The sequence below is a fragment of the Pinus tabuliformis genome, chromosome X, assembly GCF_031772625.1.
Source record: "Pinus tabuliformis cultivar Carrire ecotype Pingquan chromosome X, CPIR1, whole genome shotgun sequence".
NCBI lineage: Eukaryota > Viridiplantae > Streptophyta > Pinopsida > Pinales > Pinaceae > Pinus > Pinus tabuliformis.
Window position 1 is genome coordinate 689,973,978 of NC_142308.1, and position 27,592 is coordinate 690,001,569.

The 27,592-nt window shown below is 37.5% G+C and overlaps 1 protein-coding gene across 5 annotated transcripts in view; it reads left to right on the top strand.

Moving 5' to 3' along the window:
* Positions 1–27,592, top strand: part of LOC149141853 (Asparagine synthase family protein) — a 414,294-nt gene that overhangs the window by 44,093 nt on the left and 342,609 nt on the right. The window contains exons 3-6 of one of the 5 annotated variants that reach the window (XM_089450142.1): positions 1,702–1,844; positions 4,365–4,881; positions 25,885–26,081; positions 26,209–26,351. In XM_089450142.1, coding sequence (XP_089306268.1) covers positions 1,731–1,844; positions 4,365–4,881; positions 25,885–26,081; positions 26,209–26,351 — 971 coding nt within the window. In that variant the 5' untranslated portion in view covers positions 1,702–1,730. Of the gene's footprint in view, positions 1–1,695; positions 1,845–4,364; positions 4,882–17,402; positions 18,565–25,884; positions 26,082–26,208; positions 26,352–27,592 lie in introns of those variants that run through there. The other 4 variants (XM_089450143.1, XM_089450144.1, XM_089450145.1 and 1 more) reach the window with 4 other exon arrangements.

Sequence of the window (27,592 nt, forward strand, 5' to 3'; positions counted from 1 at the left end):
GGGCAATAGTACAGTAGTAGCAGCAACACAGTGTTGGTGGCAGCAACAGTGCAAAAAGGAGGTGCTTCAGAAACAGAGCAGCATGCATGTGGACATTGTTGCTAGAGCACTTTCTTCGCTAAGAGGGACTGTTAGTTTTGGTAGCATCGGAAGTGCTCTATTTTTGAATATTGGTGGAGAGACTAAGGCACATGAGTTCTAAAGAACCCAGAAACCGTCTTGTGAAATTCCACCTGGATTGTATTTTATTAAAATAATTAATATTTTTAATGGAGTTCCTAAGTCTAAACTTAGGGAAATTAAAATATTAATGGGTATTAATCAAATATGGTCCTCAATCATTCCCACCTATAGTACCAATGACTTAGTATCTATGTAATACATTTTGATTTTGATTACTTAATGAGAAACTGCAATTTATGCTTTTAATTTCTTGCGTGTTTGTCATTTGATCATCATTGATGTAGTACAAATGACTAGTTGTATGATTGAATTTATATCGTTTATGTCATATGATGTATCGATATTTTGTAAATGTTCTAGTTCCTGACAAATTTTGAATTTTATGTCTATATTTCATTAAATGTTTTATTTGTGTCTTATTTCTGGGGTCATTGTGTCTCATGTCAGACACACGTATTTCTTTGTCCTCCATGTCTTGTATCCTTGTGTGACGTGACATAGGTTGTCATCCTTATCTACTGATGAGGTGTTGTCTTATCCATTGATGAGTTGTTAGTGAGATCTAGATCTAGATGTGCTCAGTTACATGTACCATATATTGATATCATTGGATGAATACGGGTGTTGAGAATGGCTTAAGCCTTTTCTGCCAAGTTCTTGTCTTGCTTGTTGTATCTCTTAACAACAGCATATTCAAAGATTATACACTTTTCCTTTCACCAATGATTGATATTACCCCTCATTCTCCATAGGTGTTAACAATAGATTTTTCTCAGATATGCTTTCGATATTTAATCCTATATGCATAAACCCCTCCCTTATGATCTGTGTGGATTTTTATGTCTTTTACCTTATTTATCTGGATGATTAGTTTCTCAGTTTTGCATTCATGTCCTGTAGCTTGTGAAGATGATTACTGGTTTTACTAAGCAACAAATGTTCTTGCTGTCAATGTTGTTATGAATTTATCACCTAAAGTTTTTCACATTTGGGGGTTATTCCCTGATTAAAGTTGGATTGTAATTCCAACTAACGCTACTCATTTACCCACTCTCTGCATACCAAATTTTAACTTGTGTTGTATGAGGCGTATTGATTGCTGCATGTAAACTTGTAAAGTGCATATTGAACTCTCTAATTCTCTGCTTGATATAATTTCTTCTCTATGTATGTGTTCCTGCACTTTTAAATCCCACGAGGGTGAAATAATTATAAAGTCGTTCATGACTAATGATATTTTTTTATCCTGAACAGTTTTAAATATTCATGCATTAAAATGGTCACCTGAATTAGCATACTTGCATTAATTAGGATGGTTAAACATTCCTTCCTGCAGTTTGGACAAGATAAGAGTGAAGGAAAATTGGGCTTAGAATACGAAATTTTGTCAAAGGAGTTGACATAGGGAAAACAAAGATGCAAATGTCACAATGTTGTATTTAAATAAAATGCAAATGTCAAAATGAATAGCTTTCAATGCTGTGGTTTTGTAACTTTCTTCTTGGATGTTAGAATCAGGTTTTGTGCAGCTAGAGATAGTCAACAGAATGTGTGGGATTAGCTTGATCGTTTCTGGTTTTCAACTTCATAGTTCATCATCAGATCACATAAATGGTTTCGAAGATGTTGCTTTTGGAAATTTATTGCAGAAGGAAAAATGGGTATGCTCATCATTCCCTTGGCAAGAAACTAGTTACATGTATATTTGGGATTTTCTTTGAGCAGTTTTATGGTGTTTTGTCTTTGACCTTTATTTCCAACCTCATTTCCTTCGTTTCCATAGATAGAATATCAAATCAAGGAATATAATCCTTAGTTTTCCATGTTTTTTCTGCACCTTAATTGAAATATATGTACATGAATATGTGAAATGTTTAACATAGACAGTAAAAGTAATTGAATGGGACTTACAATTGCAACATTAAAATAAACATGTTATAATCCAAGTTACCCAAGATAGCACAGTAAAGACAGAGTAGGCCAAATATAGAAGGGAAGCATGGCTTTCAAGTACAAGATGATGAGTTGCCTCTGCAACTCTAAATAAATAGGAGAAAATCTCATAATCTCAAAAGGTAAGAGTATTGAAGAATCACATACAACTATGTATGAATGACTATAATAATATCCTATACATACAAATGATCACACATTGTTCACGTGTCTCCAGTTACAGGATGACCTACTATTTGTTTATGCAGTTGTTCCTAGGAGCATAACAAAATACATTGAACAACACACCAGATTAGGACCAATCACATTCTCTGAGCGAAACACTTCAATTACACAACAACAAGGTTGACGGGAGGTTGATGGCCAAAGGCCTGGTGATCAGCCAACCTGGCTTTGGTGCCAAATGAAGCGAACAAAGTTCGATCTTCAGGTTAAATACTCCAGAAGACTTGGAATATGCAGATCTCCATTGAGATACAAGATTATATATAAAATGTATGAATAAGAATTGACGATGATCAATGTTACAAATGAGGCCCGCTTATATACCTAAGCAGGTGCCTCTTCATGGAAGGTCATGTCCCATTAGACATGCCTCTTTAGTACTAATTACTAATTAATTATCATTATTTATGATTATTATCATTTACATTATTTTCTATATATTTTATTCATAACAAAAAACCAATTGCCTTAGAGAACATTAAGCTTTACAATGTTAAACTCTTACCCTTTCTCTATCATAATCCACACATTTGTATGGCAATATACACAATCAACTACCCAATTAAGTGTAACTTCTAAATTCTAAGCAACCAACTTTATATGAAAAGTACTATGATTTATTTAAAAATTCCATTGGCATCACCTTGGGTCATTGGTTGGACCATGAGTTGGTTTGCTTGCCTTATAGTGAGTTCGTTGCTAGGAGGGACCGGATCTCATGGATGATGGAATCACTTTAATGGAGTCGCAGTTTGGTGGGTTTAGCTATTTATTGGATTAGCACTCCGTGGGAATTACAACCAAGTGGGTTCATGATTTGGTGGTTCACAGCTTGTGGGTGTTCTTGTGATGGATTAATATCTATTTTGTGTTTGTCTTTTATCTTTGAAACATATAATCAAAAGATAACTGTTAAGAGGGTACCATGCAAATATACCAATTTAGTCACCAAGGGGATCGATGCGATGGTGCTAATAAACCATCCTATGGCACCCCTTGAGCGAGGCAATAAAATATGGCAATCAACTATCCTCCCATTTCGCACAAAATCATTCGACAAACCCTTGTGTAAGCTATCTCATTCTCTCTTTAATGTATTTATACAACATGAAGAGGTTACGGATAGTTCATCTGACTAGCCAACTCTCTTACTAACATAGTAACAAGATAACATAATGACATAGTTGAGGACATGTTATCTTATGGGGTAATGGCCCCAGATAGAGGAATTAATATACAAAGAAAAAAAACAAAAATTGGATTTTTAGTTTTATTAAAGGGCAGCTTGAATAAAGAAATAATGAACATTTTACTAGAGGGTTAACTCAATTAATTTTTGTTGTTGATGAAGACTTCTGGAGAACTGCGTGTTATGATTGTGGATTTGCCCAATGTTTCAGGTGAACCCTTCACCCATCTTTAGGGTCTTGAAGCTTATCATCTGATGTGAAGAGAGCTAGACCAAAATAAATAGATGGCATTAAAATATGACCGTTAGATTATGACCATTAGAGGTTGAAAAATTCTGTAACTGTTAGGGAGGGAATAATGAAGAAACCGAGGATTATTTTAATAAGAGAAAATATGATTATATTGAGTCTAGCTCTCTTCACATTAGATGATAAGCTTCAAGCCCCTGAAGATGGGTGAAGGGTTCACGGGAAAAGTTGGGCAAATCCATGATCATGATTCATAACACACAGTTCTCCAGAAGTCTTCATCAACAACAATTTATTGACTGTGGAAATATTTATGCTAAAATTCAATTGATTTTCACCAATGTTGTTGGGCATTTGGTTAGTTTCATGCTAGCAGGTGCTTGGTTCAAAATTCAAATCCCCCTAGGTGAGGTGCTTTAGTCTATATCAAAATGGTTTTCCTAGGGATGCCATCCATGATGTGGGGCAACATCCCTTGGGTTTTCTTGCGAGGAAATAGTATTTGTTGTAGGAAGGGTTTCCATATTTATGTTGATACAGTGTGTTTCTTTTTTCCTATTGCAGGTTTCTGAAACATTCTCTCCAACAGTGAATGATCTCAAGGAGGTTATCAAGCGGAGGGGTCCAGATCATGTAGGGATTGAAAAGGTGCAACTCAATGTATTCAATGCACATGAACCTGCCTGTAGAGGAGGAGGAAAGACACTTATAAGAGAAGAAAAGCCTCATCTGTTAGAAGAGATTTCATATAAAAGTTCCCTGAAGGAAAAGCTGGAGATCTTTATGCAAGAATCCAATGACTCTGAAATTCAAACTGTATATACTGAGAAGATCAAGAAGGAATCTAGCTGCCAAGAATACATCAACAGTTGTTCAGATTGTAGCTGCAACACTCTTCAAGCGTCAAAAAATTGCATTGTTTCCAGCATTGCGGAAGAAGTTAATGGACAGTCATTCGATGGTTTTCAAGAAAGCACCTTTGCTGAGATGCTGTTCCTGGGTGCCACTTTGCAGCTTCGAGGGGTTCATCCAGTATTTCAGCCTCTCAGGGATTCGTGGATGAATATATTAGTTTACAATGGTGCTCTGTTTTTATTTCACTCTATACTATATTCATTTCTTCAGTGCAATGCTTGGCAAATTCCTTTAAGTTTTTGTTTTCTGAAATCCTGCCTTCGCATAGAAACAACAATTTTTCTGGTTGCTTCCAGCATTTTATGAATGCCTTCCACATCATGAATCTATGCTGTTTCTATCTTTAAATCATCAGATTAAGCATACGATCAAGATTTTTAATTTATGTTCTCTTTAAATATCAGCAGAGAAATTTATCGATGCTTTAATGTTTGAGTTCACTGTCAGTCTATCAAATCATGTTTTGCCTCTTAAATTATGAGTTATTGGTTTCAAAATTTTGTGCCCTGCAGATGGTGGATACATAGGTTGAATGTGCAAGGAGTATCAAAACCACCAAGGCTGAATCAGAAGCAAATGCATGCACTCAGCATTTGCTTGCATGTTCTCACACTTTTAAATATTGTCAAATTGTCTGATCTTCCTGGAGAAGATGAAGTAGGAAGAGATCAGGGCTACAATAGACATCTTCAACAACTAGAATGCTCAATGGCGCCTTGGCCAGTGGAAGATGTGTTCTCACCAACTGCAAATCAATATAGATCACATCCCTTGGAGAGATATGATTTGCTTGCTGTGTTCTCTATAGGAGGTTGAGGATGACGAACATTTCATTTGTAGGTGACTTATTTATTGCGAGATACAAGGGAGATTTCTTTGTCTTTACAGAGATTTGAGGGGATAGCTTCCTAACTCTTTCTGCTGTCCTGATTAGAGATGCTTAGATTTGTTTCTCAGAGACATGATTGCTTCTAGATGACCTACTTCCTTGCTCCTCCCTACCTCCTTGCTTTGTTTACCATGCATGTGAGTTTGGTTTAAGGAGAATTCAATTAGGGTTTGCCTTCCTGCATGGTGGGTGCTTATTAGAGAGAAAAAACAACCACAAAGAGCATTGTTACCACCCAAATTAGCAGATCTCATTAAGTTTTTCATGAGATTCTAAGGCAGCAGCATGCAGGACAAGTGCCCATTGTCACCTTGGCACGAGTCCCCACTCTTAAGGCCAACTCCTACAAAACCAAGGGAGGCCTCCCTACACTGAATAGCCTCCACCACAGGTTAATAGACTAGTGCCTAATAGCACCTTTTGGGTGATGGATTCTAGAGGTTAATTTTAAACACCTTGTTGATCTAGAAATGAGAAATTGACTGCAGAAAAACACAAGCCAATAAAAAAAATAACACTCTAACTACAAGAAATAAGCCTTGAAATAGCACAAAATAGAGTGTTAGGATTCCTTACCGATTTAGAGATGAATACCTTGTTGTAGACCTTGGTAAATGGCTACAGATGACCAATTAGTTTGCCGTCTTGCAACTTCAGAGTTGTAAAAATACAAAGAAAATGTAGAAAACAACAAGCTAAACCCCCTTTTGGGAGCACCCAAAAGTATATAGATACTCCCAGGAGTTGGATCTAGGGGTTGTAATGTTGGGGCAATAAATGAATATCAAGTAAAACAACATAGCATTTTAAATCAATGAGTAAATTGAAAGATAATGCAATTTGGTAAAAGTTTACTCAATGGTCAAAACTCTGTGGGGTCAAAACTCAGATTTTATTTTTATGCAGAAATTTAATTTCTAGCAAGTTGGAAAGTGTTTATCACTTCTAATAATGATGAGTTTATTACCTGGAAGTGAAAATATGATAAGGGTTCACACGTACATACGTTTAAGATGAAACCCTTTCATGAGGGTTTCACTTACCACCTAGAATATGCTACTGTAAATTTGTTGTAGATCTGTAAAACCTTTGGACAACCCGTTGAAATTGCTTAAGATCAACTTTCTTATGCAATGCAAGAGAGTTATACCTTCCTTGTGCTAAATAGATAAGATTTAAGGCTTAAGCATAGCCCAAGTGATGAAATCAATGTTGCACGAAACGCCCCCCCCAACAGATCAAAACCTGGAATTGCGACCTGTTCTCTTAATAGGGAAAACCTCTTCTATATCTTCCTATTGTGAGATTGGGGGAAGTTGGTAAATGTCTGACTCGTGAAATCGGGCTAGGGGCTTGTTTCCCCTAATGTTGTATCTCCTTGCGGACGGGTTGACTTGTTAAATCAGGGGAGTGCATGAAGCCTAAACTTCCCCCTGTTGGATCTGCTTGCATCTTTCCTTAACCCAATGAGGATAAGGATGGAAGAGGACCAAACCTTAGTTAGATTTAATTTATTGCATCAACATTTCATGTTGTGCACCCACACACTAAACTAACCTAAGCCCAAGTGAAATCTAATTTTAACTAAAATGTACCAAGAGACATTTCAAAACATTTCCTATTGCAACATTCTTGTACTTTGTTAATTTCAGAGCACATTTACTTTTAGAGCATTTACATTTCCAAGTTCAAGTATTTTACCTTTCAAGCAATCATCTTTCACTTCAAGGGTTTACTTTTGAACTTTCTGTTTCCAAGTATTTATTTTTCAAAGCACTTTACTTCCACCCAATTATCTCCTATTTTGAGCATTCAAGTCCTCTTACTTTGGCACTGGTCTCTACTTGTTACATCTTTTGCTTTAAGAGTGTTTCATTCATCAACCATTGTAGCTATATCTTTTATGGATGATCATGGTTATTTATGCTAATTGATTTTATTTACATGCTTTGAAGTAACACACTGTAATATGCATATTGATGGTTGAATGTTTCTTGGTCAATCTTAATTAACTCCTAGAACTTTATTTTGTTTAGCTTAGCCTAACCAAGCCTTAGGTTTTGTCTCATAGGATCCAACCCCCTTGGCTTCGCTAGGAGATAGCCTAGACGAAGGAGTTGGGATTTGAGTGGCAACTTCTCAACTATGTACCCATTTTGTACCTCTGGATGTGTATGGGGTTTTCTCCTAACCCCACCCCCAGGTGTAAGTTTGGCCTACCAAGATGGAGAGTAGTATTTTAGCGTAAGGACATATGCCAAGGCATGGAGTGGATTATCATCCCACCTTTTGACCACATGTTTGTGAATATGATCATACAAGATGGCATCCTTCAGTTGAAGAATATCTTTTATTTGCCCTAGCATGCTATCCACCTGCTCGTACACCTTCCCAATCACTGACACATTTGTATCTACAAAATGAAACATGTTATAAATGGGCTTGGTGAACTGCAAAACATATTTCAAACTTCCCAAAACTGACCATCAAGAATGGTGTCCTCCACCTCTTGAAAATCTTCCCTGTTAGATGCGGTTGTAGCCTTGTCCTTTAGTACCTACCATGATTCACTTGATACTTTGCTAGCCAAATCTAGTCTTTGCAATCTTCAACAGCTCCAACCTCTGGATCTATATGGGGTTTTCTCCAAACCCCACTCCCAGGTGCAGGTTTGGCTAACCAAGATGGGGAGTAGTATTATGGCGTAAGGACATATGCCAAGTCATGGAGTGGAACATTAAGATTATCTCACCTTTTGACCACATGTTTGTGAGTATGATCATACAAGATGGCATTTTTCAGTTGAACAATATCTTTGATTTCCCCTAACATGCTATCCATTATCTCATACACCTCCCCATTCACTGGTGCATCTATATCTACAAAACGAATCATGTTATAAATGGGCTTGGTGAACTGCAGAACCTACTTCACCCTTCCCCAAAACTGACCGTTAAGAATGGTGTCCTCCACTTCTTGAAAATATCCCCTGTCAGATGTGGTTGAAACACTGTCCTTTAATACCTGCCATGATTCACTTAATAACATGCTAGCCATGCCTCTTACCTTCAAAAGGTGCCTAAAGGTGAGGTAATAGGTGGCAAATCTAATCTTTGCAATCTTCAATAGCTCCAACCTTGAGTGACTGCGGAAAAGGCCATGTGCATTGCTATGATTGGTAAGAAATCTTATCATGTACTTACCTCTCTTGTACAATGAACCAATCCACTTGTATTCGGATTCCTTTTGTTGGATGAAAGTTGTTATTGATGTCAAAGCCCTAATCTTAGGGATGATGGCCTAACTTTGGGATGATCAAAGCATGTGATAATAGTTCAAGAAGCCCTAAAGAGCAAAAGGGTTTAAGCCTTCAAATGCAAATTGATAGTCTAAAGAAGATTAAGGAAAAGGTGGTCAAATCCAAAGCAAATTCAAGGAAGAACTATATCCTCATGTAGCTCTCATCAAGGCCTTTCCAATGGTATATAACACTCCCTCTAACTCCTCACAGTTGAAGAAAAATGATTTTTGGATTTTTGATGCTCCATTTGGATACCCTATCTTTGAATGCATTTTTACTCCATTTACCTAGCTCAAATGGAAGTATAACATACATGGTTGGAAAGCTTATTTTGAGACCTTTCCAATGGTATATGGAACTCCCTCTAACTCCTCATGGTTGAGGAGAAATGATTTTTTGAATATTCACTATACATTTTGCTAGTTGCACAAGTTGGCCCAGCGAGTGGACAACTTGGCCCAATCTAGACCTCGAATGCACTATATATAGGTGTGAGGAGGAGGCATTTTAGCAATTCGCTTAAGGAAAATTCGGATCTATTTAAACAAGCGAAGAAAAGAAGTGTTTCTTGGTTTCATATCTCATGAACCAGAAGTGAGGAGAGGTTAGATTGGGGAGGCTATCTATGGAAGGACTATTGGCACATTCTTAAAGGATTTTGGCATAGTTTTTGAAATTCTTTTTGGCCTCATTCTTGTAGAAGTTTTGAGCATATCTTAAAGTTATTCTTGTAGACGTTTGGAGTAGATCTTGAAGTTATTCTTGTAGAAGTTTGGAGTAGATCTTGAAGTTATTCTTGTAGAATTTTGGAGCATATCTTGTGTTGAAGAATCTAGGGCTAATGTAGCTAATGAGATTCTTCTTAGCATGATAACTATTTGTGAGGCGTTTTTCAATTTTCTTCTTATTCCAATCTTCACTTATTATTATTAGAGTGTGTCTTCTTTAGTTCATCAAATAGCTACCAAAACAAAGAGACAGGAACACAAGAAGTTGGCATTCTTCTAGGGCCAAAACCTCTCCCTCTTGGAGAGGAAAACTCGCATAAATTTTTTTCTTATAGAGATTCCAATTGACGAATACCAAGACCATGACCCTTGACTTTCTAGACCACTCTAAAAACAAGACACCAATCCTCTTCTTACTGTTGAGATCATCATCACTGTTGGAACACTGAAGTCATCTTTACTGCATCGTTGAGATCATCATTACTGTTGCAACATCAAGGGCAATACTACTTCACTGTCGAGATCTTTATTAAGATTATGATCTTGAGGATCATAACTGAGATCATGATCACCATCATCCAGAATGCTTGCTGATATAGAGTGTCACTGTGAACAACTTCATTATATGTATGCCCGGTCTATCATTGTGTTTTTCTTCATGCAATGAGATCTTTATTATCATACGTATGCTGGGACTGTGTTACGGTTGAGTAACTGCATCATAACACATATGCTAAGACATCATGATCCTTCTTTGCCGAGATTGTAATTATGCCGAGACTGAGAGATTATATTGAGACAATGATTGTGCATTCACTCAGAAAGAATGCCGAGGTTGTATGCTGTGTCAGAACGTGTGACTGAGATATATGCTTCACATATATATCGAGACTGAGTTGAGATCCTATTTATGTTATCTATCCGAAGAACTAATACCTTCTTGAGATTGCGAGGTCTTACTCACTATAATTATCATTGAATAGTCCGAGATCCTGTAGCTGTAACCACGAAGAATCACGGAGAAAATCCGAGTTCTCTTCTCTCACTTTTGTGCAGACCCTATTGGGTATTGTTATCACCCCAAGAAACTCTCCTAGGTTGTATATTAGAGATGCTCGGGAACATTACAAACTCAACAAAATGTTGGATAAATGGTGGATGAATGAAAGAAACGCTGCATATTCAAGCCAGATAACCACTTCTATTGTGCTTAACCCCAGACATGGGTGAACACCCCCAGACTACAAGGCTTTAGACCACCAATTACTCACAATTTTAAAGAAAATGTGATGATGGAGAAGACTGACCACACCAGCAGATGCACAGGACTCTGTGATGGCCAGCTGCAACCAGTTAAAAGGTCTGTAAGTCTGTTTCCTAATACACAGACAGGATGACAGCTCTATGGCTTTAAAATAACAGAAACCTACATACAAATTCAATGATACATGCTAGATTCAAATACAGAGGTGGGATGACAGCCCCTCTAATGCTAAACATCTACAACACATGAATAAATGCATAACAGGCACAACCTAGAACAAAGAAGAAGAAGTCGACAATGAGAAATTAACTGCAAAAGAAGCTTGCATTAGCTGAAAATGAAGACCAGACGCTGCAGGTATCACAGTAGTTACAGTTTCTAGAAGTTGAACCTTACAACAAAATAACACTCATCAACCTATTACATTTTGTCTTCTGGATATATATAGAGGTTGGTTTCAAAATTGCCCTGCTGCGCTATACAAGAAAGGATAATAATGGGCCAACAACCATATTAATTCTTTGGAATGGGCCTCTGCCATGATCTGACTGTGTTAATGAACAAATCGGCCTTTCTTTGGTGTTCTGATGTCCTTCTCGGGTAGCTGGAGTAAATTATGGATTAAATTCCATGCCTGATAAATGCTTGAATTGCTCGAGAGTGTACTTTTTGTCCTTCGGCCATTCTGTTGTTTAATGTGGTTGCTGAGATATTAACTGTGCAGGTACAGGGTGGCTGATCACTTGCTTTCTCCTTCGCGCGCACGGGACAGGCCAAAAACACTGAAAAATGCATGGACAACGAACTAGGAGGTGAGAAAGAATGCTAGTCGTCGGATCGCTTAGACGGACGGCCGAGATCTGATGGCGGGCAGCGATGGGAAGACACAGAGGTGCGATTAAATATAAGCCGTTGGATCTGTCAAATGAACGGCTGAGATCGCATTGGGAGGTGGATGATCAGGGTTAACGAGGGCCGTTGGATCAGGCAGCAGCGGATCCAACAGTGATTGCGCGCGAAAGTTGCGCGAGGTTTAAACAGCGGGGATGGCGGTTTTGCGTGGCGGGCGGTATTCCCTGCATCGCCTATGGACCCTCGGCGGTTTCTGTATTCAACAACGCGATCCAATAAGAAAGCAACACGTGGTAGGTGGGAAACCACTTCCCCGCGGGTTAACGCGTGCGCAGGTCGCGCGATCGGGGGGAGCGTCCACCGTTCGATGGTGCGATGGACGACCAGATTGAGAGGAAATGCACGATGTTTAACGTGCGAAGACAGAACTGTGGAGACTGTTAGATCTTGCGGGAAAAGATTGGACGGATAGGGTTTAAAGAGCGACAAAGAGTTAAAATGGCGCGGGTTATATGAATATGGTCGTGTGGACTTAAACCTTGCACCTGGGGGTTAAAACGAAAAAAGGTTAATACGGGGATTTTAACAGGTTATCGGGTTTTTTAAAGGTTTTAAATAAAAAAGCCCGGGAGCTGGGAAAAAAGGTTTAGGCGGGGTTATGGAGAAATTTAAGTGGAAAACGGAGGAATGGGGAGTTTAAGAGTGTAAGCGGGGGTTTAAGTAAATATGGGTTTACACCGAGCTTAGGAAGAAAACAGAGATTAAGGGGTTACGAGGGAGAATAAGGAGAATGAAGGGGAAGAAGAAATCCACTGCTGCGAACCTCTTGAAAGCACAACCAGCACTGCCAAACCTGCTTTTTTCCCATCAAATGCTGCAAACTGTAGCAGAGCTAACAGGTATATATAGTGGTCTGTCCTGTATGTAAGCCGACTTGTATTCATGAATAGATATGCCACCTTAATTGAGCCAACCTAACTGTTCTTTCATATCGTTTTTCTTTCCGACTTGACTACATTTGACATTGTTTTGTTTGTTGCTCTTTTCAAGAGGACTATGCTTGTTCTTGGAGGGCTAATCTAGTCACTAGGTAGACTTATATTCATTACATATATGACATTGACTCCTAAGGCTCTCAATGGGAGCCATCTATAAAATAAACTTCTCACTCATGAAACCTGTGCACCAAGGAATAATAAATTCATTTTACAAAAATCATAATTACAATGTCATGAAGACCGAACCTAGTTACACTTTCTTCATCATTCCCTCTTAACTAGGGAGATATTCATGATGGTCTTTGGTCATTCTCAATCTGAAGAATTTCTCATAAGAAGAATCATATTAGTAACCGGTCTGTATAACATCATAGTGACCAACATTGTTTCCACAACAAGGCCTTGACTGACAACTCTATCTCTCATTAGATCAAAGCACAATGTTGGCGAGACCAATGATTATAGACACCTTAATCATTGTCTCTCAAGGTACATACCCACCCGGGTGTTCACTGAGTATGACCTTCTAGGACTATTCTTATCTTGGGTTCCCAACCCTCAAAGAATATCGGTCCTCTTGCCTACTCTTGTCTTGGATGCCCTACACATCCTCAAAGAGCATCGGATGCCAGATGATTACTCAATCCTCCATTCTTTCTTCCAAAGTGAAGACAAGAATGTTGTGTCTATCTCTCCCTCTCAACTAGGGAGGATATCATGTGTCTTCATTTCTCTTCATGGCCTTCACCTGGACTTACGACTATTAGTCCTGGTCTAGTGCATGACACATGAAATAGAAAAACACAACTGCCACTCCTTTTTAATCAAGGATGATCCAATCCAAGCTCCCTCTTGATCAGGGACCTATCAGAGCTCCCTCTTAGCTAAGTACTCTTATATACATCAACAACTTCTTTCTTTGTGGGTCCTTCAGCTGCTTGATCAACTTCTCTCCTTGATGTCATGAAAATCAGTTGAGCTTCTTCCTTGTAGGGCAACAACCATCGATCACTTTCCTCCTTAGTTCATTATGTCATTCCTTTCTTCATGGAAAGTGGCCTTCTTTATATCTAGAACCTTCGTTATATGACTACTTCTTTCTCATCATGCTTCTTCCATCCACCACATGAATGCTAGTTGTAATTGTATTTACAACTCTTGTTCGAGTAGCCTTGCATTATCTAGATATTATTCAAGAAATCAAAACATCATATTAAATTAAATCATACCTTATGAGATGGCTCTTCATCATGACATCTTCTTGTAGGTATCAACATCCTGCACACATATTGACATATCTCCCAAAGATATCCATTGTCAAGGGTCTTCATCTTTTTCAGACTTTCATCAGAGTCTTCATATCTTTCTGGGAGATTTCCTAGTCAAATCTTCTTGGTCTTTTGGATGTTGATTGCCTTCATCATGGTTGCATATCTCACGATCTCTTCCTTCCTCACACATTCCATTCCCAGTAGCTTTCAATTAGAGTTTCTTCATTGTAGTCAATCACCTCATACTTCATATGAGGACATATTATGTTGATTTCATCTAGTGTGACTTATGCCTTCCTGCATCTTTTCAAAGGAGGAGATCCTTTTTCTCTTGATCATGCTTCTTAAGATAGAAGCAATGATCCATGTTACCTACAACCATATGACATGACATTATAATATTAAACACAAGCATACATACCTTATTTTACCTTCAGGTCATCAAGGCTTCTTCCAATAGCTTCCTTGATTGAAAAGATCTTCAATCCCTTGATCTGCTTCATGTCATCATATCATCATCTCATGGATTCCATAAGTTGGAGTTCTTGTTGAAACACTTGCTTCCTCTCTAGATTAGTGAACCCTACGATGAGGATTCCATTAGAGAATTTTGAGGATCTTGTATATCCCCAACTGGCAGATGTTTCCTTTTTGACTTGATGTATGATGAGCCTTGTCTTAGATGACTCCTTCCTTTCCTTCAATGTCCACTGAGGTTACCAAGAGCTATATCCTACATGTTTGTCTGCCATGGATTTTTTCCTTCATGATTCCCATGGTGATGTCATGAGCTCTTGTTTCTAATGCTTCCATGATGCCATGATGCATCTTATTATCATTGTCATATCTTATAACACAAGATTTAGGAGCTTATGATAGGACCCTTTTATGAGGGATACTATCTTACTCATAGGAGAGATTTGTTACTCCCTCTTTCCTTGGCCCTTTTCTTCAGCTTCCTCCATCTTTCATTGATATGAGATTTCAAAATATTTCTATAGCATTGAATCTTAGCTATACTTATTCTATCTTGCTTGAGGACCAACCTTGCCTTTCCTTTTTGCACATGGTTGAGTTCTTTTAACCTTCAATATTCTTGCCATCGACTAGTCTTTCTCTATCTAGCATAGAGTGTTGGAATTTCCAAGTCTAACTTGTTAGAAATTCTTCCTGCACTATCTAGTTTATTTCACCTACTTGTTTAATTACTTAACAAGTTATTTAACCATATAAATATTGAAAATAAACACAAGTATAGTCTCAACCATCTACAGATCATCAAATGAAAGAATAGACAAACACACAAGGGACACCGTTATTTTTGGACAATTGTCCCCGGAAAAACCCAACTTGGGAAAACCGGTGTAGCAGTTTTGAGGGTTTTATTATTAAGTAGCTTTCTTGAGTACAATTGGGTGCCAAACTGGCCTACCTGACAGAGAAATCAATCTTGAAGTAATACCTCTCTTCGAAAGCAGATATTCGGTAAGTTTGCTCCACGAAAAATTCTCCAACGCCTTTCTGAGGCTCTGCGTCAAACCTCCTGGCCTTTGCGTTAGCCTGGAACCCTTTGCGTCAGCCCTCTTGGCCTCTACGTCAACCATGAACCCTTTGTGTTAGCCCTCTAATGCTCTGCGCAGGCTCTCTGGCCCTCTGCGTCACTTACACAGGCCCTGGTAGCCTTTGCGCAATCCCTCTGGCCCTCTGCGTGGCTCCTATTGGCTCTGCGTAGCCTTCTCTGCCTCAACGCTGATCCTTCGGCACTATCTCTGCCTCTTTGCTATGCACTCACTGCCCTTCGCTGCAACTCCGATCACTTGTTCGATTTCTTTCAGCAAACCTCGCTCTAGAAAATCGCACTAACTGATCAATCTTGGTGTATTTCCAACTGACCCTCAAGCCTCCTCTTATACTTTTTCTGTTGAGTCTTCAACGACCGAGATTAAATCTCTAATCAATGGCTAAGATTAGATTTGGCTTGATCCATGTCATTTAGAACCTTCTCACACACTTTTATATTAATACCCATTAATATTTTTATTTTCCTAAGTTTAGACTTAGGAACCCATTTAAAATTTTAATTATTTTAATATCACTCTAATTGGGTGGAATTTCCCCAAACCATTTCTGGGTCTTGGAGATCTCATGTGCTTTAGCCTCTCCACCAGTTTTCATGGCTAGGGCACATCCGATGCTACCCCAAATCAACATAGAGACCACAAGTTGTTGAATGAGGTAACCTTCTTGTTCATGGACATTTGTTACCTTGCCTATCAGTTAGAATGATGATGATTATCTTCCTTCCTAGATCTTGTAGATGGGATCTTATGAAGATATCCTACATCCCTTGATACCCTTTTACTTTCATGAAGATTAGATTCCATGTGACCTTCTTCATTGCACCTTCTGAGAGTGAGTTTTTCTTTGATGTCTCCAATATTGCTATATGAGGGGATCTTTCATAAGTATCCCTTTCCATGAATTCAGAGGAGACCTTTTGATGACTTCAGCTACTTAGAGGACTATGTCTATCCTCCTTCTTCATGCAAGGAATCTTGATGACCCATCCAACCTATAGATGTCCTTGCAATCATGAAGTCATTTAACCAAATTTATAAATTGAAAAGATACTTACTTGTCATGTGAAGATGAAATCTTCACCTTGATTGCTTTGATGATGGTTGAAGAAGATATATGATGGCTTCTTCTCCGATGATCTTCTTTCAAATGAGAAAGCCTTTTCCTTAATAGAAAAAGGTTGCTCCTTTTGATAGGGATGATTTGCTGGATGATCTTCTTCTCAGATAAGGAGATGATCCTTGCTTGATTATAACCTTGAAGATGACAATGCCTTCTTTTGTAGGGTAGGTCTGGACTGCTTCAATCTTTTCCAAGATGATAAGATCTTCATTTTGAGGTCCTTTGAGTTTCATAGCTTTGTAGATATCTTGATGAGAGTCTTGTATGTCTCTTATGCTACCCTTCCTTTGATTTCAACACCTTAGCTCTATTTCCGTGTTGAAGAATCTAGGGCAAATGTAGTTAATGAGATTCTTCTTAGCATGATAACTATTTGTCAGGTGTTTTTCAATTTTCTTCTTATTCCAATCTTCACTTATTATTATTAGAGTGTGTTTTTTTTAGTTCCTCAAATAGCTACCAAAAAAAAGAGACAGGAACACAAGAAGTTGGCATTCTGCCAGGGCCAAAACCTCTCCCTCTTGGAGAGGAAAACCTGCTTAAAAATTCTTCTTATAGAGATTCCAATTGACAAATACCATGATCATGACCCTTGACTTTCTAGACCACTCCATGAACAAGACACTAATCCTCTTTTATTGTTGAGATCATCATTACTGCTGCAACAATGAAGTCATCTTTACTGCATCGCTGAGATCATCATTACTGCTGCAACATCAAGGCCAGTACTACTTCACTGTCAAGATCTTTATTAAGATTATGATCTTGAGGATCATAACTGAGATCATGATCACCATCATCCAGAACGCTTGCTGATATAGAGTGTCACTGTTGAACAACTTCATTATATGTATGCCAGGTCTATGACTGTGTTTTTCTTCATGCAATGAGATCTTTATTATCATACGTATGCTGGGACTGTTTAGTATGCCGAGACAGAGTATTACGGTTGAGTAACTTCATCATAACACATACACTGAGACATCATGATCCTTCTTTGCCGAGACTGTAATTATGCTGAGACCGAGATTATATTGAGACAGTGATTGTGTGTTTACTTACAAAGAATGCTGAGGTTGTATGCTGTGTCAGAACGTGTGACTGTGAGATATATACATGCTTCACAATTATATCAAGACTGAGTTGAGATCCTCTTTATGTTGTCTATCCGAAGGACTGATACCTTCTTGAGGTTGTGAGGTCTTAGTCACTGTAATTATCATTGAATAGTCCGAGATCCTGTAACTGTACCCACGAAAAATCACAGAGAAAATCTGAGTTCTCTTCTCTCACTTTTGCGCAGACCCTATTGGGTATATATAGTGGTCTGTCCTGTATGTAAGCCGACTTGTATTCATGAATAGATATGTCACCTTAATTGAGCCGACCTAACTGTTCTTTCATATCGTTTTGCTGGTTGACTTGACTGCATTTGACATCGTTTTGTTTGCTGCTCTTTTCAAGAGGACTGTGCTTGTTCTTGGAGGGCTAATCTAGTTACTAGGTAGACTTATATTCATTACATATATGACATTGACTACTAAGGCTCTCAATGGGAGCCATCTATAAAATAAACTTCTTGCTCATGAAACCCATGCAACAAGGAATAATAAATTCATTTTACAAAAATCATAATTACAATGTCATGAAGACCGAACCTAGTTACACTTTCTTCAACATCTTGAAATCATTCTTGTAGAATTTTGGCGCAAACCCTAATGTCATCCTTGTAGAAATTTTGAAGCAGATCCAAGCTACCTTTTGAGGAAAATCAACAATCTTTTCTGAGGCAGAGTTTTTGAGGAAGATCTGAGCACTAAAAGCACAATTCGAGGTCTGTTCTAAGGCATATCCAAAACAACTGATTGAAGGTATGAATTAGAATCTATTTTGTTGCATTGGAGAGCTACAATGGCATACTTATTGGAGCAGATCTAAAGTTGAATATGTTTAGGAAGAGATAACAATGACTGTATATTGTTGTACTTGGGTCACTATCCTAGGTACGAGAGCCCAAGATTATTGTTTTGTATTTTATTGTTAAGGGTGGTAGGGTAGTGCTAGACAAGGAAGTTGTAGCTTCTTTCAGGAGGTTGTAGTCTCCTTCCAGTGGACGTTGGTAAACCAGGGGTTGTAGCTCCTTCCAATAGTGGCTGGTAAATATCTTGGGGTTGTAGCCCTTCTAGTTGTAGTTGGTAAACCGAAAGTTGTAACTTCCCTATAAATTGTTCATATATTTTTTGTGTACTCTTCATATGATCTGATTAGTTAATGCTTGTGATACTTAAATATTAAGAATAAGTGAAATACTGATCCCCCCCCCATAGTATTTCCAACAATTGGTATCAGAGTAGGCTATCCTCTAACGGTCTAATCATTGGAGGGAAGATTGTGAAAAAATATGGATCATATGGAAGACATCTATTCACGAACAATTATGGTGTTTGATGGAAATGATTATCCACTTGGCGCAGTTGCATGAAAACCTACTTGAAGGCTTTAGGAGTGGATGTTTGGCTCTCCATCGTAAATGGCTACGAAGTTCCTAAAAATCCTCCAACTGATCCAGACAAGAAGAAGTTGTTTAGCTGCGATTCAAAAGCTCTTCATGCCATCACGAGTGGCTTGTCAAGAACCCTTGAAGAAGCTATGAAGTATGAAGAAGCTATGAATGTAGTCCGTAAGATAACTAATCCTGACACATCAAAACTAATTTAAAATTTGCCTAAAATCTACATTCTTTAGTTTTATGGGTGAAGTGTACGAACAAACTTGCGGTGTAGCCATGGGCTCTCCTCTATCACCCATCATTGCTAATTTATTCATGGAGGACTTTGAGACTAAAGCCTTGAATTATTTGCCCTTAAAACCAAAAGTATGGAAAAGATTTGTAGATGACACCTTCATCATATGGCCTCATGGACGTAAAACATTAGAAGATTTTAAGCAACACCTAAACAATCTATCTTCATCAATAAAATTCACCATGGAAGTTGAAGTCAATAATAGTCTCCCTTTTCTTGACATCCTCATAACTAGAAATCATGATGGTTCCCTATCTCACCAAGTATACCGAAAAAAGACCCATATTGAGCAATATCTTCATGCCACCTCACACCATCATCCCACCCAAAAATTTGGGATTCTTAACACTTTAGCAACTAGGGCGTTAAGAATCTCTGCTAAGGAACACTTAGATAAGGAAAAAAACATCTTATAAATGTGTTCTTAAATAATGGTTACAAAAAACATCAAGCCATTAAAGCTCTCCGTAATGCTAACCTAGAACGTAAGAAAAATAAAAATTTGGATAAATCTGGTGGCAAAGTAAACCTCCCTTACATTCTAGGGACCATTGACAAAATAACCCACATTCTAAAAAGAAATAACATTATGACCACCTTCAAACCTTTAAACACCATCCGTAGTTATCTCAATTCTGTTAAATATCCCATAGACCCCAAGTGCCATAAAGGTGTGTATTTAATTCCCTGTTTGTGCAGAATGCCATATATTGGGGAAAATGGTTGATCCATCAATAGTAAATACTAGAATCCAGGAACATTCCGCTGATATAAAGTATAATCGTTCTAAAATTTCAGCGTTAGCTGAATATTCCAATAATACCAAACACCAAATTTGTATTGAAAAGGTATGCATTCTAGATAAAATTGATCACTATTTCCATAGAGAATTTAGGGAGGCCATGCAGATTAATAGACACCCTAAAAACCTTAATAGAGATGAAGGATGGAATATAAGTGAGAATTGGATTCCCACCTTAACATCCAAGTCCTTCTCTTCCCAGAACCCCACCTTATATGAATCCTAATTTATCATTCATTAATTAATTAATTTTTAACCTAATTAAATTTCACCTCTTATTCTATAAATTTATACATGTCTTAACCTCCTATATCATTTAATCTAATCATGTATAATTTGAAATAATTAATTATATTAAAAAAATTAATAAACATTACATTAAGTTCAATCTATGAATTTAAAATTATTAAATTTAATATTTTCAAACAAACATATTATTCAACATTTCTCACATTATTTTCTAAAAACATAGTTCCTTTTCCCCTTAAACACTTTAATTATTTAAAAATTGAAAAATAACATTATAATTAATTTAACATACATATTTTGATTATGTACATTACGTTTAATCTATTAAAATATTCACATTATATTAAATTCAGTATTTCAGCTAGCACATTATTAAACTTATCTCTCATCATTTTCTAAAAAACATTTCTCTTTTTTCCCCTTTTGGATTTTACTGTCGGCCTTTTTTTGACCTATCATTGTCTATTTATTTCAACCCTATGGTTGATCAATTCTCCATATTTTCTTCTTATCCTGAAGATGAACCACAGTTGAGGGTTCGAAACGTCTATCACAAAACATTGTTGAATGCGATGGATCCGGAAAGCTATTTGAAACAAGAGCCATTAAGTCCAAGCTGATGTCCTGCACCATAGCCATAAAAGTTTGGGATAAACTTAAAACTCTGTATGAAGGTGATGATAAGGTCAAGCAAGTCAAACTTAAAAAATATAGAGCTCAGTTTGAAAACCTGAAAATGGATGAGAAAGAAGACATTGTGACTTATTTGCTCATAGTAGATGAAGTTGTCAATTCCATTTGAGGATCAGGAGAAGAATTTAAAGATTCTTTGATCGTACAAAAGTTCCCGAGATCGCTTCCCTTGAGATACGATGCCAAGGTATTTGCCATAGAAGAAACCAAGGACTTGATCAAGATGACACTGGAAAAACTACATAGCACTCTTTCAGCATCACAAAATCTAGTAGAAATGTTGCAATCCTGCCAATTGTGAAATCTTGAAAACTGTAAAGCTGCTGAATTTTGAATGGGATCTAAAATTGTAATTTCTCCATATGAAATTCAATGCGATTGTAACTACTCTCAAACATACTGAAATAGTTAATGGCAATGTTAAAAATTTAAGTGAAAGTGGATGAGAATGAAAGATAAAGGAGAATGCCACTTTAAGAATTTAATTTTAGCATTAACTACTCTTGAGATGAACCATGGGAAATGAAAACAATAGATTTCTGCTTGTGTGCTTTATGTAAAATAGTCACAGTATCCTTAGAGCACAATCCCCTAACTCACTTTTAAAAAGTGATGGTTTAATGACCAAAAATTTGGTTATAAGGTAATAAAGACATATAGAGCCATACTTTCCAAATTATTTCAATAATCACCTAAATTATCATGGTAATTTCAAAAGGGAAACTTATCATGATGTATACTGCTGATAATATTTCCAAGGTTGGTTTTGGCGATATTATCATCACAATTATGAAAATATTGCTATAAGTGCAACAATGGTTTTGAGTGTATGAGGTTGTGATGCATTAGGGTTTTGGTGGATGACTCCACCCAATCCTTACATTTTTGGGCCTCTTTTTTAATTAAAAAATAGAACCATTTTGTGGAGGATGCACTCCTAGATTATTTTAAAACCACTCGAAATTCGGGTTTGAGTTCCTGTTTCAAGGTGCTGTCACCACCCATGTGCTGGGGAAAGCCTGATTGTTAAGTGAAGAACCTGGTTTATGTGGTTCTTGAGATGAAATCCTTGTTCCCAAATCTGGTGTATGAGAAAGGAACCTGAGACGAATATTTTGACACCCTTATTCTGGCTGTAGGTACCCATGCAACTTAGTGTTTAGGTTGTAATATCATTTCCATTCTAAAGGGAAAATTCTTCTTCACTCGAGGATAAGTGACTTTTGGTAGCTCCATCCCTCCTGCAATATTTTTTTATATATTTTTTTAAGTAATCACAAAAGTTTCTTAAATACTTTTAACAAGTTTAGTTTTCTTTCTTTAATAAATCACAAATGATTTCGTGTATACATGTAATATGTATGCCTTTTCCTTTCATAGTAGAGTAGGTAAATGGTAAATATCATGTCCAATGGTACTAATATGTTCGTGTAATGCCCCTTTTTCTGAGCATTGGGAACTAAGACTAACTTAGTAGCCTAGCCATTCCCGTAGGCTACAATTTAAAAAAGTAATGATGAAATGTTAGGGAATTAGTTAAAAAATGACTAAGGGAAAAGAATATTATAAGTCACTTTTATTAAAAGAAGAAAACGACCCATGGTATTCGGATTGCCATCTTAGTAAATGTAATATCCCCAATTTGATTTTTCATTTGAGGGGATTAATGGAGTTTATTGGGGAGGTGCTAAGCATAGCACAATTTTGTCATTTGGGCATTGGAGACATTTTTGGAGCATGTGACTTAGGAGAAATGGAAAATTATAGCTCTAGTGGAATGTGGGGGTCACAAGAGAAGGAAATTTGACCCAATGGAGCAAATCACATTAGTGAGAAGAGAGAAGAAGGAAGGGGTGCAAATTAGTGGAAGGTGGGGACCCCCAAGGGAAAGAGGGCCAACAATTATAAATAAAGCTTGGAGGCCTCCATTTGGTATCTTTGATCATTTGACAATTCAACATTAGTTCTCTTGAGCTGCTTAGACAAGACAACCGTGCTGTTCAACACAAGGAATTTCCAAGTGGGAATACCACCCTCGTTTTGGAGAGCTTCGAGTGTCTCCGTAGTGAGACAATTTGGGGAGCTCAATTCAGAGTTTCCATTGGGCGTATTTGCAAGTTATTTCAACTGGTACGTTTTTCTTCCAGGGCACAAAAGTGGTTCAAATTGCTTGTGGGGAGATCCATTACAGAGGAGTAGAACACCAGAGGATTTGCAGGGGTTTTTCCCCTAATTTAGCCAAAGATTTTGTGGTGATTAGTAGGGCTGAGTTGAGAGATTTCTTGGGGCCGAAATTCTACATTTTTGGAATTGCACAGGGGCTGGAGGAATATAGGTTGAGGAGAGATAATGGTCGGAGATTGGAGGTATTCCTCTGAGAAGAATTTAGCCAAAGCTGGGAGAGATTTCCAGTGGTGGATTTGGGCTTAATTCGGCAGTATCAGTTTTGTGGGGCGTTTTCTGGCCAAATTGGGCAATTTGCACTTATTAGGTCCTGAAATCCTAATTCTTATCGCTGGGGAATTTGCATCATTTTGTGGGTTTGACTTTGGCTTGGAGATAAGCCAAACCTTTTCTGGGTATTTTCAGGTTTGAGAAGAGGAGCTTGCGGCTGCAATTTTAGAGCATTCCAGACATTATTTTGAGCAGGACGATTAGTTCCATTCAGCAGTCTGCAATGGAGTTTCTGGGCGAGTTTGAGCTATAGATTTGGGCCAATTCCAGTACCTGATCCTACACATTCTAACCTGGGGATTGCGTTGCTTGCTGTAGCAAGCCCAGGTTCTATGGATTTCATCCTCTTGTACTTGATTTTCCATGCATAATTAATAAAATGGCTCAGGACTATTGCCCAGATTTTGGGGTTTTCTGATTTGTGCTCTTGTTCAATTTTTTATTGTTGTATTTTAGTTCATGCATCTGTTATTTGCTGTAAATTTCAATTTGGAATATTACAGTAAAAGGAAAGAGGAGCTCATTCGGGGGATGATTGGATGTTTTGGTAAATTGATTTGTGGGCTTGTAGAGCTTGTGTGAGGGTTTGTAACCTTGAGTGTGGATTTTCTTCTGGAGTGAAGCTATCCTCCCTAGGGATCAAAACTAGTTTCGGTGGTGAAACATCCACCCTAGCTAGACAAGAGGGAGAACCACTTTAGGTTCTTCATTGGTGCTTAGCAAAGGAGGAGGATCAAGAATCGTCAGAATCTAGGGTTCGGGAGATCGTTGTATTTGCAGCAGACCGGGATTATTTTGGCGAGAGCAATTACATTACAGAGGTTGAGTTAATTGGGGGCCGCGAAATATCTTGAAGGAGGTTGAGTTGATTTAGGGGTAACCAGCCAAATTTTGCTAACAGGTTCTGCTAATAATTTGTGTAAAAATTGGGTGGAATTTGGTGTGGAATCTCATTTGGAAATTACGGTTATTGGGTCTTATTTTTTCTGTGTGGATTTAAATGTGGTTTCTCCAAATCTATCCTGTTGAATTTAATGGAATTTTATGGAAAAACTATAATTAATTAATTAATTAATTTTTTGCTTTTTTGTTCTTCTGGGAAAATTTGGGGAAAATTAAAAAAAATTAAAAAAGGGATATTACAGTTCATATAGGATCAACTGTTTCAACTTCTTAATAGCTGCCCTTGACAGCAAAATAGAACAGCATTGATGGAGAAATATGGGATCCATTTCTTGATTCTGATTTTTATATATCTTCTTCAGTTGATTGAAGATTCTATTTCCTGAAGTAAATTGTTCGTACTTGTGAAAAATAGGTAGTTTCTCCACTTCTATGCTATTGGACATACTAGTCTACAGTGTCCTATGGATTGATGGATCAGATACATTCCTAAAAATATTGTTGAAATTGTTTCCGCTGCCAAAGATACATTCCTATAATAGCCTCCTATTGTTTTCCATCTGAGTGCATTGAGTTTTCCTTTGCTTTCGTTTTATTTTGGTTTTCTCAATTGATCATTTTTTCCTTATCATGTTTGAATTTTTTGTTTGTTTGTTTGTTTGGTAGGTAAGAACCCACGGGGGATTTGAACCAGTGACCTATCACAAGGAGTGCCTTAACAGTGCACCCATTCACCGTCAATCCAAAGCCCTGTGGGCTTATCATGTTTGAATTTCATTTCTACCATCTGACAAGACTTTATTCTACAGAACATGAAATATCTTCTAATCAATAATTAGACTGCCATGCTATTTAGATTCTAGAATGCTAATTACAGACTTATTTATGGAGTTACCGTTCAGTGCTAATTTATGACAATTTAGTTGTGTCCATTTTAGGTATGACAGCTGAGTCCTTCCATATTTTTTGTCTTTGACATGTTTGGCCTTGGAGCTACTCCAGGGTCTCTCGAGGATATAAATGCTTTCTGTATTTGCATTTCGTTGGGCCCATTTTAGTATTTCAAGGAAATTAATATAAATTTCATTTATTTTCTTGAAACAATCAATATGCTATTGATTCTCATTTCACATAAGTTTTCCTTGTCCTAAGACAGGTGAAAGTCTTTGTAAGTGAAGCTATACGAGTCATCATTGCATCCTGTATGATCAAAGAAATCTTCAGCATTGTGTGGTTCTGAATATCTTGGATTTCTGAACAGGTGAAATCTTTGGAGGCATTTTTGTTGGAAAGGAAGAGAATGATACAAAAGTATTAATGGATGCTTTACAAGGGTGCTGTTCCTGTCCTTGCCATGCTAATGGAAGTGACTGCTGCTCTTGTGTCCAAGAAGATCATGTATCTGTACCACAATTACTATCGAAAATAAAGGGTCCCTGGGCTTTGATTTATTGGCAGGTATTTGAACATCTTTAGATTGGTTACATATGTGATCCTTTTGAAGCAGTCCGTTGAAATTTAATGGTAGCAAAACATTTCCATTAATACACTTCAACATGACTAATTTAAATTTCTTACTTTTCAGGCAAAGTCAAAAATTTTGTGGTTTGGAAGAGATGCTTTTGGGAGGCGGAGCCTTTTAGTACATTGGCCTTCTTTACGTGACTCGCGACTTTTGCTTTCATCTGTAGCACCTTTTGAAAGTAATAAGAAAGGTGGCTGTGGAAGGTAAGGTGGAAGTAACAGTTCAATAAATTTCTCAAGCACTTCCATTAAAATGTATGTCAATGGTATTTGTAAGTATTCCAGATATGAATATGGTAACCTTTGTTACTTGAAAAGACACATTGAATAAATAGAAGAACAAGATGGAAGATGATACCGGCACATAGTGGAAACCGATAATGGAGAGATAATTGCTCTCGAATTGTATGTCTTTGTATTACGCAACAATACATATTTATAGTGAAATATTCGTTAAAATTAGGTAGCGAGATATAAATAGATCTTCAACTTTTAGCGATTTATCCTGGAGTAGACCAAACAATCATTAACAGCTTTTCAATTTTCTAACATGAGGAGCACTAAAATGGACATGGCAATAATAAAATAAACTTCTAAAAATAGACTAAGTGCTTATCAAAATTGTCCTCAATTTCAACTAGAGATAGGTGAACCATTGTCTGACTTATTTGAGAAATCTACTTGGCTTACAAAGGCAATCTGTAAATCGTCTTGGACTTGGTGTCAAGCTGTAAATTGTCTAAGAGGAGAGGTAAAAAATATGAAAAATTGTCTCTTGGATGCACTTGCAAAGGCAGGTCCTTGTTCTTTCAATCAAGTTTTTAGTATTTTGATTGCTTTGTGAGGCTTCGGGCATGGTGTTCAGCATTATATTGCCCAAGAGGGGAGGTAGAATATGTGTGTTAGTTTTTGGTAGCATCGGAAGTGCTCTAGCCTTGAAAATTGGTGGAGAGGCTAAGGCACATGAGTTCTAAAAACCCAAAAACCGTTTGGTGAAATTCCACCCGGATTGTATTTTATTAAAATAATTAATATTTTTAATGGGTTTCCTAAGTCTAAACTTAGGAAAATTACAATATTAATGGGTATTAATAAAAATATGGGTGAGAATGATCTAGAAGGCAGATCAAGTCATGTTTTAATCTTATCCGTTGATTAGAGACTTAATCTCGGCCGTTGAAGACTCAACAGGAAAAGTATAAAATGGAGGCTTGGGGTTCATTTGGAAACACACAGAGAGAGATTGAGGAAATCGATTTTCTGAGGTGAGAAGTTTTCAAGAGGAAAATCGATTGGGGAGATCTTGCAGCTGAGGGGCAGAGAGAATTTGGGAGAAGGGCTTTCTGGAAAATACAGAACAAAGAGGTGGAGAGAGCTTTCAGAGAGGCAGCGCAGCAGCCGGGAAAGCTAATGCAGAAAAGATGCCTGCCATGCAGTATCCAGAA